Genomic DNA, 13032 nt, shown 5'->3' on the forward strand with positions numbered 1-13032 from the left:
CTTGCGGCCAGAGGGCGGGAGGAGGAAGATGGGGCGGGGCCAGAGTCAGACTGACAGAAATGGGGGAGAAGGGGCAGATTTGTGCGGAGAAACTAACCCAGCAGGGCTCTTTGTGCTCATGTGACGAGGTAGAAAGTGTACAGGGGCAGGTGTGGGTGGATGTTCGTCCTGCTGAGGGGCATTTCTGCTACCCCCCCCCTTCCCTCGCGTCTCTGTCTCAGGAAGTTGAGAGTGGAGTGAATGCTGCTGCTGCCATGTTTAAACCTGCAGAGCATCCATGTTAAAGGAGTAAACAACACAAAGACTGTTCTGCCCGAGTCAGCTCCACTGCAACGCTGGGCAGGAGTTTAAACACGCATTATTTCACATGTATGACAGGAATAACATGTGTTCACGAAAAAAGCCACACTGGATTTATTTTTAATAAATATCCACACTTAAAGTCATCTTTATTTTTTTAAAATAGTTTTAATTTGTATAGTTTAGGTCACATGTAACAAAAATCAGTCTTTTACGAATGCTTCAAATCCAACCTATTTACATCACTACTTACTGTTTAATGCCTTTAAATACCCATCCTTTCTTTTCCTTCCACTCAACCACTTTAAGTGAACATATTTTGGTGTGTTTGTTTGTTGTGTTAAAAATATCGGTGCAGATGTGCATAGCTGTGAAAATGACAAAACCTTTACATCACAAAAACATACACAATGTGAGTTTGGTGTAGTTTATTTTTTATTAAATCAACAGGTTTTCATTTCTGACATTCACTCATATTGTGTATCCTGATGCAGCTTAATTAACAAAATAACTGTGCATGTGGCACTTAACATCAAAACATTATGACTCAAAGAAGCAGCTGACACAGCCTACATATTATTTATCATGCACATTAAGTATTAATGAGGGTTAGGATATTATTAGTAGAGAAATCTAAAGTTGCTGTGAGTTTCCAAACAGGTGAGGGTCATGTGATGCAGGTTGGCTTGTGTGAACTGGGTGTAGCTGTCATATTAAAGCCCTGTTATGACTTTTAAAGCTTTATTATATTTATTTTCTGTAAAGCTGCTCACAGTTTTTGTGCGTTATTTTTAATCTCATTTAATGGTATAAAAATACAGTATCTAAGCTTAAAGTGATTATTATATGTGGGCATCCTGTGGATAAAAGGCCATTTTCGGATGTTAGGTAAGCCTTTAGTTTGTTAGTGTTGCAGCTGAAGAAACTTTTTATAACTTATATCCTAAATCTATGTGGATTTTCTATACACGTGTTATATATGTGTTATATTTATAATTGAAGTCTGTAGAATAACTAGAGATTTTGTAATGACTGTAATGAAGAAATTTTATTTATAATCCAGCACTTTAGGTTTGAATGTGAAAAGCTCGGTGTAATTCACACACTGACCAGCTTTTATTTTATCTTTTCTTTTAACTAGACCTCTCTGAACCATCAGAGTGTGGCTAGGTGCCGTTTTATTGCGATCAAATGGGTAAAAACACGAGTTTTAATCATAAAACCTGACTGTAACTGCCCCCCGCTCACTGCGCATGCGCAGTGAAGCAGGGAGGAGGGGGTCTGCTCTCGCTGCTCCATCCGGGAACTTCAGAATTACCATTGACAGCCGAAGCGCAACTTTTCCCCAGGCAAAGTGAAATCAAGCCGCGGACTCGGACAAAATATAGTCCCCGTTTTTCAACTTAAAATTAGCGAAAGAAAAGCGACCCGGCTGCCCGGTCAGACCCGTCGACGCTCGGTAGTCTTCTGGAGAGGAGCCGTGTGAGGCCCGAGCTCTTCCCGCCGGGTTTGGAGCACTTTTGAAGACGGGCGGAAAGTGGGTGATGAGTCCTGGGCTGTAAAAAGAAGCGAGAACTTGCTTTGCAGCCCGAGTAGTTCTTCTTTCAATTGTTATTGTCGCTTAAAAAAATCTTTAAAATCACTCAAACTTGGTCTCGTCCGCGTCGAAAGTGGGAGAAAAGTGCTTTCCTGGTCGGAACATGGAACTACAAGGCCTGCAAGAGGCGCTGAAAGTAGAGATCCAATGTCATCAGGTAAACGAAACATCGTGTTGTTCTCGCCTTCAGTGGCGTTCCGAGCAGCGGGCTCAGAGCTGCTCACTCCCGGGGAGCAACTCTGCGACATCTCGCTGCTTAAAATGTCCGCCGGCGGCCGTTTCCCGGTCCCGCTGACCGAGGGCACTTTGGGCAGCACTTTGTCTGATTGCCGTGGCTGTTTTTCTGCGAGCAACAAGAATGTGGAGCGGTGATAATGCGGTGCTGCTGCTGGTGCTGTGTGGCGATCAGGACGCGACCTGAATATTTATGAAGAGGTGCAAAGAGTGCGGCTTTGTTAACTTGAGGCACTTTTTCCTGCATGTAGTGGCGCAGATGAAGCGGCAGCCGCAGGTAATTATGGCCGGACTGTGTGAGAAACTTTATCGGCTTAAACCCGCTCTGCGTGAAGTTTCCCCGCTGGGTGGGGGTCTCTGAGGGGCATACTGGGGCCGCTTCTCTGCCCCGCTCTGCGGGTTGGAAGTGGCTCCTGCTCGGCCTCTCAAAGTTGTGTAATGTTGGGGGAATTTTAGCGTCCATTTTGAGTTGGTCGACATGTTTCTGGAGAGCGGGGATGAGAGCGGAGCGGCTCGGCGGACAGATGGAGGAGCTGTTCCGGACTTTGAGTACCTCACACAGCTCTCAGAACCATCATGGAGTAGTTTAATTTCAGCGTATTTGACACGGTTTACTCTGCTGCTGTTAGTCCCTCTTGGTCACATGACCTCAGAGGGTGCCTTTGATTCGCTTTCACTTTTCTTTAATACTCGGTCTTTATGTGGAGGTGGCGGATGTTTTGTTAACTTTGAGATGCTGCGGAGCGTGGAGCCGGGCTGGATGGTGTTCAGCACCGCGGACAGCTCCTCGGAGCTCCTCCGCGGCGCTGCACCGCCCCGCCGGCCGGTCCCAGCCCGGCAGCAGCGCACCCAACTTCCCCCTCATTTATCAGAGGAAGAAGAAGGAGCTGCTCTCCATCCGTGCACTCTTTCTCTTCTGTTTGTGTCTCACTTTATTTCCTACACAGTGCAGCTTCCTCAGCTCCTGATTGGCTGCTGGTAAACTTTAACTAATCCATCTTCTTCTTCTTCTTTAGTTTGGTAGTGGAAGCTTCCATTTTGAGAGGAAAAAAAGGGGGGGGGGGTTACTACCTCCTGCCCCCCTCCTACTCCTCCTTTTCCTCTTCCTCCCCCTCCTCTAGCTGAAGAGGAAAAAAAGTCTGCAGAGTTTCATGCAGGAGGAGGAGGTGGTGGAGTAAAGGGGGGATGGGCCCCATTCATGCCTAACATTACCATTTTGATTGCTTTGATGCTGTTTTTGGTGTGGAGTAGCAGGGGGAGGGGAGGCAGCGACAGAAAGCTCAGTCAGCACGGCACACCGATGTTTTTAATCACCACGCTCCTCTTTCTCTCTTTTTAGTGACCTTTATGTTTCCTCCTTAAAACACAGCGGCCTTCAATCCTCCATGCACACGTTTAAACACATTTATCTACATTTACAGAAATAACATTAACTCACAGCCGAGCAGGAGGGTGGAGGTTAGAGAGGTAAAAGGAAAAGCCCTGGAGGTCATTTCAGGGTCGTGGTTTGAGGCCTAAAGGTGGATGTTTGTGAGGAGCGTCGGAGGAAAGGCTTTGATATCCACAAATATTTGAAGCAAAAATTTGAGAGAACTTTCTCCATGGCGCCCCAGAACCAGCTTTAATGTGTTTGATGAAGGCATGTCACAGTTTACCTTCAAAGTGCAAACATTCAGAGCTCTTTATTTATTATTACAGCATTTTTGAGCCCTCATAACTTCATATCTACACCAAAAAAACAACAACAACAACACATTTTTAAGATCAGTTTTATCCCACTGTGAGAGTTTCCATCTGAAGAACTGTGACCTCCAGTGAGGATCCATCACAGTCTGAATAAACTGCAGTTTGATCTGTGACATGGAGGAGCAGAAACCAACACTGGTGTTTGATCTGTTTCCTTCACAAAGTGCATTCTGGGTAAGTTTTGAAGGCTGGTATCAGCATGTAGGACGGTGGAGGTGTCTGTGAGGCACTTGAATGCTCTACTTTCACCTACATGTGATGCCAGGATCATCTTCAAGTTGTGATTTATTTGCTATACTTAATGTTTAACACTCACGATTAAAGTTTAGGGCTGTAACATGATGTGGTAGTAAATTGTTTGTGCATATGATGTTGATTAAACAGCTTCAGGTCCTGAAAAAGTTCTTTAAAAGCCTTGAAGGGGGGACTGGAAGGGCCTGGATCACAGACTGTGCAGGTGCAGCTGATGTTTGAAGAAGGACGAGGTGTGATGTTGGAGCTGAGAGCTGTTTTTGTGTTTGGAAGTGTTGTTTCTGGTATTTCAGGCAGATATCGTTTACACAATCCCTCAGAGACCTTTAGCACATCCTGTCGTCTGGTCCCCTATAAAGGCAGCTTTACCTCGCTTCACATTCATCTATTCATTTAGTTTATTCAGCTGATTTAGAATTAAAGTTCAAGGAAATCTGATTAGTTTCTTCTTTTTCTTTTAAAGTTTGGAGAAGTCTGTTTTCCAAAGTCTGATCTCAGTCTTGACCAAAGTAACTGTGGTTATGATCATGCAAGTTAGTACAAAAGCACCTCTATAGTCAACTGGAAGTTAAGAGTAAAGAGCATTAAAATAAAATGCATCTGTAATTATAGTTTCATATGAAATCATTTTTTAAATCATCATTAAATCTTTTTTTATCATTTATTCTCAGAAATAAAAAAAAGGATCCATGTTGAACCTCCAGTGGTTTCGTGCCCCATCAGTGGGGCCCAGGCCCACAGTTTGAGACCTGCTCAGTGATTTTATTTGTATGAAACGTTTCTTCTTTAAGTTCATTTCAAAATTGGGATGATGTAAACGCTCAGGTCTCTGCTGTTTTGAATTTTCTTAAAGGTCGGGCTGGTTTCAGACGTGTTCCTCACCTTGCGTAGAAGCAGGTGGAGCTCGCTCAGGTGTCTGAAGGTAAATTTGTGTGTCTGTGGATGTGGAGCTCAGGTGAGCACAGACTGATGACAATAGACGTGGCGTGATCTGTGACAGCAGGGCTGGATGTCTGTAGAACCTCTTTAAATCAGTCCAGCTGAATGCTTTCACACACATTAAAGATCCAGCTCCAGACGACAGGTATGATTCCATGTACCCAATCCTCATCATGTATCACACAGAGTGGGTTACTTCTCACATTCACATCTTGAAAGTTTAATACTGAACATTAAGTGTATCTCTAGTGTTTAGTTGTGGTGCATTGACATAGGCTGATGCTGGCCTTACGTTAGTGTGCGCTGTGTGCTGATGGCGAGTGAGAAAAGAACAAAGAAATAAAACCAAACAATAAAACCGTAAAGTCAGGGAGGCGCACTGACTGCAGGATCTTTGATTTGATTGGTCGCTAGGCAATGTGTATACCTGTTGATCTCTTATCTGGAGCAGGTTAATTCTGCAGCTTAATGTTGCCATGGCAATGTACCTTGCAAGGAAGTGAATCACCTGCTTAGTTTTTGATTTATTTATTTTTTTCATAAATAAATTGAAGCAGAAAAGGTGAAAGTGGTGCTGTGAGTGTGAGCGGCTCTCCTCGGCTGACGTGCCCAACTTTCACCTGGCTGGTGCTGGAAAGAAAATGACTTCACTGATTCGTTGCCGCTCTGCTTGCTCCCCGTTGCGTCATGGTGGTCTCGTCAGGCGGAGCCCATCAGACGTGTGTTTTTAATGTTTGTCCCATTTCTGTGCTGAAAGTGAAACAAAGACCACACCAAAGCCATCATCTGTAACCATGGTTACATCTCACTTTAACCACGTGCGAGCATCATTAAGACTTTTTTTTTTTTTTTAAAGTTTCACATGGCTGCAGCTGCACAGATATATGTATGTGATGAAGAGGAGGGCGAGGAAGGCTGCTTTCATGGAAATGTGTTTGTGTGAATGCAGCCCTCTGATTGGCTCCTGCTACTGCTGGATGGTGTGCTTTTTAAAGGTGATGGGTGACGCTGGAATGACCTCATGTTGGTCAGTGAGGTTAGAGGACATCACTGAAGCATCAACTGTTCCTCTGACGTTCAGCAGAGGCAGCAGTGAGTCAGTCCCACAGATGCCCAGGGTTAAAACCTTACAGCGGAAATGAACATCTTTACAGCCTGACAAGCTGTCAGCTGTTTCTACTGGGTGAACTCTGTGAGGTCTCGGCCATCATCAAAAATAAGCATCCCTGACCCTCAGCCATAAGAAAATTGCATTTTGGGCCTTTGAAAATTGTTCCCCTTGAGCCTCATCAGGCTTCCAAACAGTCACAGTTTGTTTCTAAACAACACTGGACTGATTTCCCAGACATGGTTTAAGTCTGTATCGTGACATAAACTTTTATTTTTAAAGTGGAAATCTTCCACGCGAACCTCTCCTTTAAGTGTGCAATATAGAGTTTACTAAGTTTACCTGTCGTCCTGATAGGTATTGGCTCCAATGAACCAACACAGCAGTGGCTGAATTTTTAACATTCAAAGGCCATCTATGTTTGCAGCCTTTAGTGTAAACGTGCTTCAGAGAAATGCTGCTGAGCTGATGTTTGCATTTATAGCTGAGATAATGACGTCAGCATGTTGTCCTGGCTTGAGGTTATCCCGGCCTACACTGGAAGGATAAGACTTCTGTAGCCTCCGAGCTCGTACAACTCACTCTTAGCATCTGCAATACTCATCACCAACTTGAAGCTGGTTTTACTTATGTAGCACCAAATCACGACTACAGTCTCCTCATGGTCTCCTCATATCGTAAAGACGACACAGTATTAGAAAAAAACCCTCCAGTAATCGAGCAGCACTTGGTGACTGTGGGGAGGAAGAACTACTTTTTAGCAGGAAGAGACCTCCAGTAGGAGAAGGCTCATGTCTGTAGTTCCAGTGACAATGATGTAAGCAGTATCTGTTTGTGCTGACATCACTGTCATGCGACCAGTAATGTGTTTGTGTTTGTTTTCACTAAAATGCTTCCAGAGTCGAGGTCAGCGTGGAAACAGGAAACGTTATGCAGCCTCAGGCGTGTGTCATAAGGTTTCGAGTGAGATTTGACGACTCTAAATGAAGCAGGTGGGCAGATGAGGTGCTTAAACTTCACTGAATAAAAAATTATCATTTATTTAATTTTGTACGCTGTGATCGCTGCTGAGCCTCCAGGATTCGGACAACTGTAAAACATGACAGTGTTATTTAGCAGGCGTGATCACCTCCTGCTCCATAACCACGAGAAGAGCTGAAATCTAAAGGTCACCAGCTTTTTGTTTTGTTTTGTGCTTTTTGGTGTATCCTGGTTCATGTTTGTGATGCATGCTGAAGTCATTTCTGCTGCTTTTTAAAGTAGATTTCAGCAGAAAATCAACCCTGACCGTCTGCTTGTGTGAGCTGCTGCTGCACACTCTCTGCTCTCTCCCCCAGCTGTGAGCAGCTACTCTGTTTGCTTTGTGTGCCGCTCTGTGGGACGGCAGTCACTGTGTTTACTCGCTCATACGAAACCAGGTTACTCAGAAATCGGTCATCATGCACGGTAGTAACCTGGTTTGTGAAGAGCAGGTGTGTTCATGCAGGAGCGTCTCAGTAATCCGGAGTGTGTTAGTGCTACGCTCAGATTAAACTTGTGGATACAAACGTGCAGCTTTCATGTCAGCTGGAATTGGAGTTTTGTCTCTCAAGGACTCTTTGGGGCTTTGAATCTCAGTTCTGTAATAAACAGTCAGGTTATATATATGCAACATTTTTTTTTTCATCACTTCCACCAAAAATGTTTAAAAACAAAAAAGGGGTTTTTGACATTAAGCAGCTTCCCAGTGTAAAGATCAAGTTTTTACTGTCCATACTGGTATTAGTAAGACTACTAAAGTGTGTCAAGTATATTTACCCAAGTATTGCATTTAAGTCCTCAGATCAGCAGCTGTTCATACAAGTTACTAATTAAAAGTAAGATTTTACAAGCAAAGCAAATGAGGAGGTATTAAAAAACCAAAAACAGGCAGTCAGCCGAGAAGAATTTATTTACCAAGTACTCAGAACAACAGGAGGACTCATCGCCTTCAGTGTAGTTCTGTCACCCACCCAAAGGCCTTTATGATCCAGTCTAAACTCTGGTTTACTGTCTAATTACAAGATTACACTGATTAATCTGTAAATAAGCAACATATGGACATAAAACTGAAATAATAAGAGCATAAAGGCAGATTTGGTCCCGGGGAGTGTCTAAGATCAGATAAGAAATCAGGCCCACCTGCTGTGGAGTCTGTTCTTTGCTCATTTTTCATTGAAATCAGTGAAAATCAGCTGAGACTTTTGGAGCTGGTTAGTGAGGCAGCGGTGGGGTGATTGAAGCCATGAGATGTGGCTGAAGGTGGGGAAATAGTGATGGGGTAAATACAGAGAGGCAGGTGTTAAAAACTGCCTGCTTACCTCAGAAACAGTTTACAGCCGTTTAAAGACTCTGCCTCCTTGGTATTCTTCACTTATTTCAGTTTTGCAGATTAGTCAGTGAGGGTCAGAGGTAGGGCTGCCATGATTAGTCGACTAGTCACGATTACGTCGGCTATCAAAATCGTCGACGACTGATTTAATAGTCGACACGTCGTTTGAAGCTTTGTAAGATCCCAAAAGACGCAGGAATTAGTAGGATTTAAGAGTGTAATAACGTACTGAAACAGAAGATGGCAGCACTGCATGTACAAGGATGCCAGCTGCCGTTAAACGCCGAAGAAGAAGAAACTGTGTCCCAGAATTCATAGCGCGGCCCTGCTCAGTTTCCAACAATGGCGGCAGCTAGTTAGTTTTAATGTTACTCTTATTATTCTTTCTGGGCCACAAAATAAACGTTTAACATATTTTCAGACGAGAATGTAGCTGTGTAAACCTCAAATATCTGCTCAGTTTATCAAGACACCACATATTTTCAAAAGCACTCCGACGTTTTCAGAGACGTCTGTTACCCACTAGCTCGTTAGCTAGCCGGGGGCAAGGCTCACTAGAGCGTTTTCAAACCCACCGCCGTCTTTCGCTACTCAGGTTAAACATGATATATAAGTCACTTAGATAACTTAAAAATGTTATTGTTTGGCATTTTTCAGTATTTTATTTGTTCCTGAGTAAATCGGTTTCGGCTGAGATTAAAGTTATAGTTTTTACACAGCTGAATAAACGTTAAGCAGACAACTGATTATCAAAAGTGTGAAATGCTCGAGAATATACTCCGGTGTCCTGTTATATTTTAGATAGCAAGGAGCAGACGGCTGAGTTTATTAAACTCCACCGAAACAATCTGCAAACTTCATTAAAATTTAATAAACTATCATGTCTTTATTTTTAGTTAGCACATACTTAGCACATACCTTAAACACTTAAAGCTGTAAGCTAATGATAGTTATATAAGAGCAGATGCATGCTGGTGCAATAAGCTGTATGTTTTACGTTTAATGGATGCATGATCTGATTAGTCGACTAATCGCAAAAATAATCGGTGACTAGTCGACTATCAAAATAATCGTTTGTGGCAGCCCTAGTCAGAGGTCAGCCTGGTATACTGAGTCAGACTTCAGCTCTGCTCATTAGCTGGACATTGGAGAGCGTGGGCCAGAGGCGGGCCATGACGTCCGTCCATCCATCCGGATTTCAGGGAGCGGTACCCTCCATTTTTCCTCATCGTGGTTGTACCAGCGAGCAGGAGATCTTTCCCAGCATCTGAAAACAAACTCGGGGGTCTAATCCCTCAGCGGCTCATTACCAGCTTCTGCAGGGCTGATTAAGCCGTGTAAAGGTTTAGGGATTTCTGCTGGACTAACCGTGGTTTAACAAAGCAGACTGGTGTAAAGGACCAGCTTTTCTCTGTTGAGGCCTATCTATAGTTTGTTTTTTTAAAAAATAACTTTGCCCTCTTTTCTTTCTGCTTGTGCCTCTTAGGAAACCTTGATTGGATAATTACCTTCACGGCCTCGATGTTCAGCGGTACAAAAAAGCAGCGCATGCTTAAAATTTAGAAGTACTTTACTTGAAATGTTCCCTTCTTTATAATACAGAAGTAAATATAATAGTTTTTGGTGTGCTGCATTGATCTGCCAGCAGGTGATGAGCTTAAAAATACAAACAAAGGATTATGAGGGATTAAATGCTTACTCGATTCCCCTAAAATATCAGCCAAAGGTCACGTCTCAGTTACCCCCTCACTTTTCCTCCTGATGTGTCCTCTCCACACTGACACCTTTAGGCCCTCCCTCTTCTGCTTCTTCTGCTCAAACACTCTAAACCCACTGATGTATTTCAGACTGAGCACCTCAGCAGGAAGTGCTTCAGTCTGATGTTCCAATGCAGGATGCTAACTTATCCGTCAGTATGATCGGGAGCGTCCGGGCTGGAGACCTGTCCAGGGTACCTTGGTGCATGCTGGGACACGCCTGGGTCCCATCACCTTGAACAGGTTAGAGAAAGCTAAGGAGCCGATTTCACAGGCATGGCTACCACAGAGAGCGTCTCACTTTCAGAGAGAGGGACAGGAAGTGACTGACAGCTCTGTTTTCCAATCAGACAGCTGCAGCCAATCACAATAATGACTATTTTGGCTGTCACAGGTTTCCAGAATCCAAACCTCAGATCTTCAGTTTGTTATCTTATACTTAAAACTCCCACTGTGTTCTGTTTCTTCTCGGAACGTCATTAGCTTTTCATTGGACTGTAAACTTAGGGACACATCACGAGTTCCCATTTTCAACCTTGTGATTTTAGATCTGATTTTGTGCAACAAACAATCCAAAACTCGTCTTTCAAAAAAAAAAAAGAAAAGAAAAAGAGTAGCAATTCTGTTTGCTGTGGACGCCATCTAGACTGAATTTGCACATTTCATGGTTAAGCCTACAGATTGAATTATTTGTCCTGAAGCTGAAAAAATGGACCACTTACTCTCTCTGTCTATAGTTAAAGCTGAGCGTTCAAGAAATCCTTTGAGAATTCATAAAGGTTTGACCATCCACAACTCCATGAAGAGTTGGTGATACATCCAGAGCCTTGGAAATATTTTAATTATCCACAGCTGTCACCTTTGACTCTGGGAACATGTGATGGAGATTTTTGATGAGGTGTGAATAAGAGGTGTATTTATACAAAGTTCAAAGGTTCTTGAGGAGTCTGGGCTGTTTCTAACCTGCTTCTTTTTTTTTTCATCCATTGAGCGAACAAACTGAACATCTGTGGGTTTCAAACTAACGGTCAGACAAAATAAGATACTTAGAGTCAGGTCTTTGGGGCTTGTGAAGGTCATTTTGATTAGACTGAACAGTGAACTTCAAAAATCCAGTCCTAATGGAAACCATAGTAGACCCAATCTCCACCTTCCTTATTTGAGTTTCTGAAACTTATGACAATTGAGGAGGACTCGGTACTTCATGTTTGTCATGAAGTTTTCAAACATCCAGGACTTTTTGTCCCTGTTAGCTTTCATTGCAGGTGAAATGTGTCTCAGAAGCACCCCACAAATTACTTTGTGATGCAGCAAATATTGGTGCTTCTCATGCTCTTATTTTGAAGTTTTAAAAGGCATCATTGATTATGTGGACACTTCCTTTAGCTGAGCTCTTTCTGTTTGATCTGTGCTCATATAATTTGTGGTTTTGCAGCTTTAAATCCTCATAGTTGACTTTTGAGACTTGTGTGTGTGTGTGTGTGTGTATTCAGGCTGATAGGATAACAACCAAAGGGCTTCCACATATCAGCCTCACGAAGCAGCAGATCCCTGTTGAGTCTCAGAGGAGCGTAAATCTGCTCTCGTTTGTCCCCGTGCTGTCGCAGCGGCAAATCGTCCCCTTTTTTGTTTGCAGACTCGTTTTAATCATTCCTGGAAGGCACGCTCGGCTTTAATTAAGAGCAACATGGCAGGAAAGCCTGTGATGACTCCTCCAGAGGGAGGGCAGGGCTGTTCTTTACCCGGGTGTATCACATACCTTCAGACGGGACCGGGGCCGCCAGCTTTGTTTTGATTAATTCTGCTTCAGAAAGTGGAGATCGGCCGGTTTGTGCGGCGTCTTTTCGGCCGCATTACCTTCATTAAGTCCTGAAAAGAAGACAAGATGGAATTCAGGAAATTGGGGCGGCCTTTCAAGGAGCCGGCTTACAATTTAGGGAAAGATGGAAATCAGTTTTTCTTTCATTCAAATCACTACAAAGCTCTCTGCTTCCTGCACACGCTGTCCATTTTAGACAGGTTTACTTCATGCTTATTAAAAACATCATCTCATAGGACCTTACAGGCTGCTTGCTATTCAACACATACTGTGATCTGATCCAAAGTCTGTAATTATTCATGGAATTACAAACATGTCAAATAGAAATACTGTAATGTCCTGCAAGGGAATACTTTTTTATCTGCTGCACAAAATAAAATAACCACAAATTATTTCTCACAAGGTGAAATTAAAACTTGACTTCCTTTTTAATCACAGGAGTTATTAATGGCAGGTATTTCAGTGCTTTTGTCTGAGGTGGCGTGTGCGGCTGGTAAACAGGTTGCAGATCACCTGCTGCAGGCGCTCGGCCCTCCATCCGAGTGACAGCTCCTTATTACAGAGCAGCAAACAGCGATTTCCAGAGAAAAGTGCTGATGCGGCGGGAGGCGAGAGGCTGCGATGAATTAACCCGTGTTGACTGCCGCGCTGCTGTTTCCCTCGCCACAGCACTCTGTCATCTCTCTGCATGCAGTGGCAGGACGTAATGGAAAGATGTTTTCTTTTCTCATGACTCGCACTGTAAAACCAAAACACACATCTGAGCTCTTTTGGTTTTACAGGTGGTGCACACATGAAAGCAGGCTCTCATGGACCACGTTAGAATCTAAGCTTCATGCATGTGGAGCTGTTACAGGTAGCATGCAGACCTGTCTGAAGGGCCAGCTTTTTAAACCAGGTCTGAGCTCGGTGGCCGGATTCACCGGCCTC

General features: G+C 43.5%; 1 protein-coding gene across 3 annotated transcripts in view; it reads left to right on the forward strand.

Moving 5' to 3' along the window:
* The first annotated feature begins 1634 nt into the window (after positions 1–1634).
* phf21b (PHD finger protein 21B) overlaps positions 1635–13032 on the forward strand; it is a 91517-nt gene continuing 80119 nt past the window's right edge. For 2 of the 3 annotated variants that reach the window (XM_084909182.1, XM_084909183.1), the window contains exon 1: positions 1635–2408. In XM_084909182.1, the coding sequence (XP_084765308.1) occupies positions 2325–2408 (84 nt within the window). In that variant the 5' untranslated portion in view covers positions 1635–2324. The remainder of the gene's footprint in view (positions 2409–13032) is intronic. The other variant, XM_084909184.1, reaches the window with a different exon arrangement.

Source organism: Perissodus microlepis, chromosome 17 (genome assembly GCF_051167445.1).
Source record: "Perissodus microlepis isolate ML-2025 ecotype Zambia chromosome 17, ASM5116744v1, whole genome shotgun sequence".
Taxonomy (NCBI): domain Eukaryota; kingdom Metazoa; phylum Chordata; class Actinopteri; order Cichliformes; family Cichlidae; genus Perissodus; species Perissodus microlepis.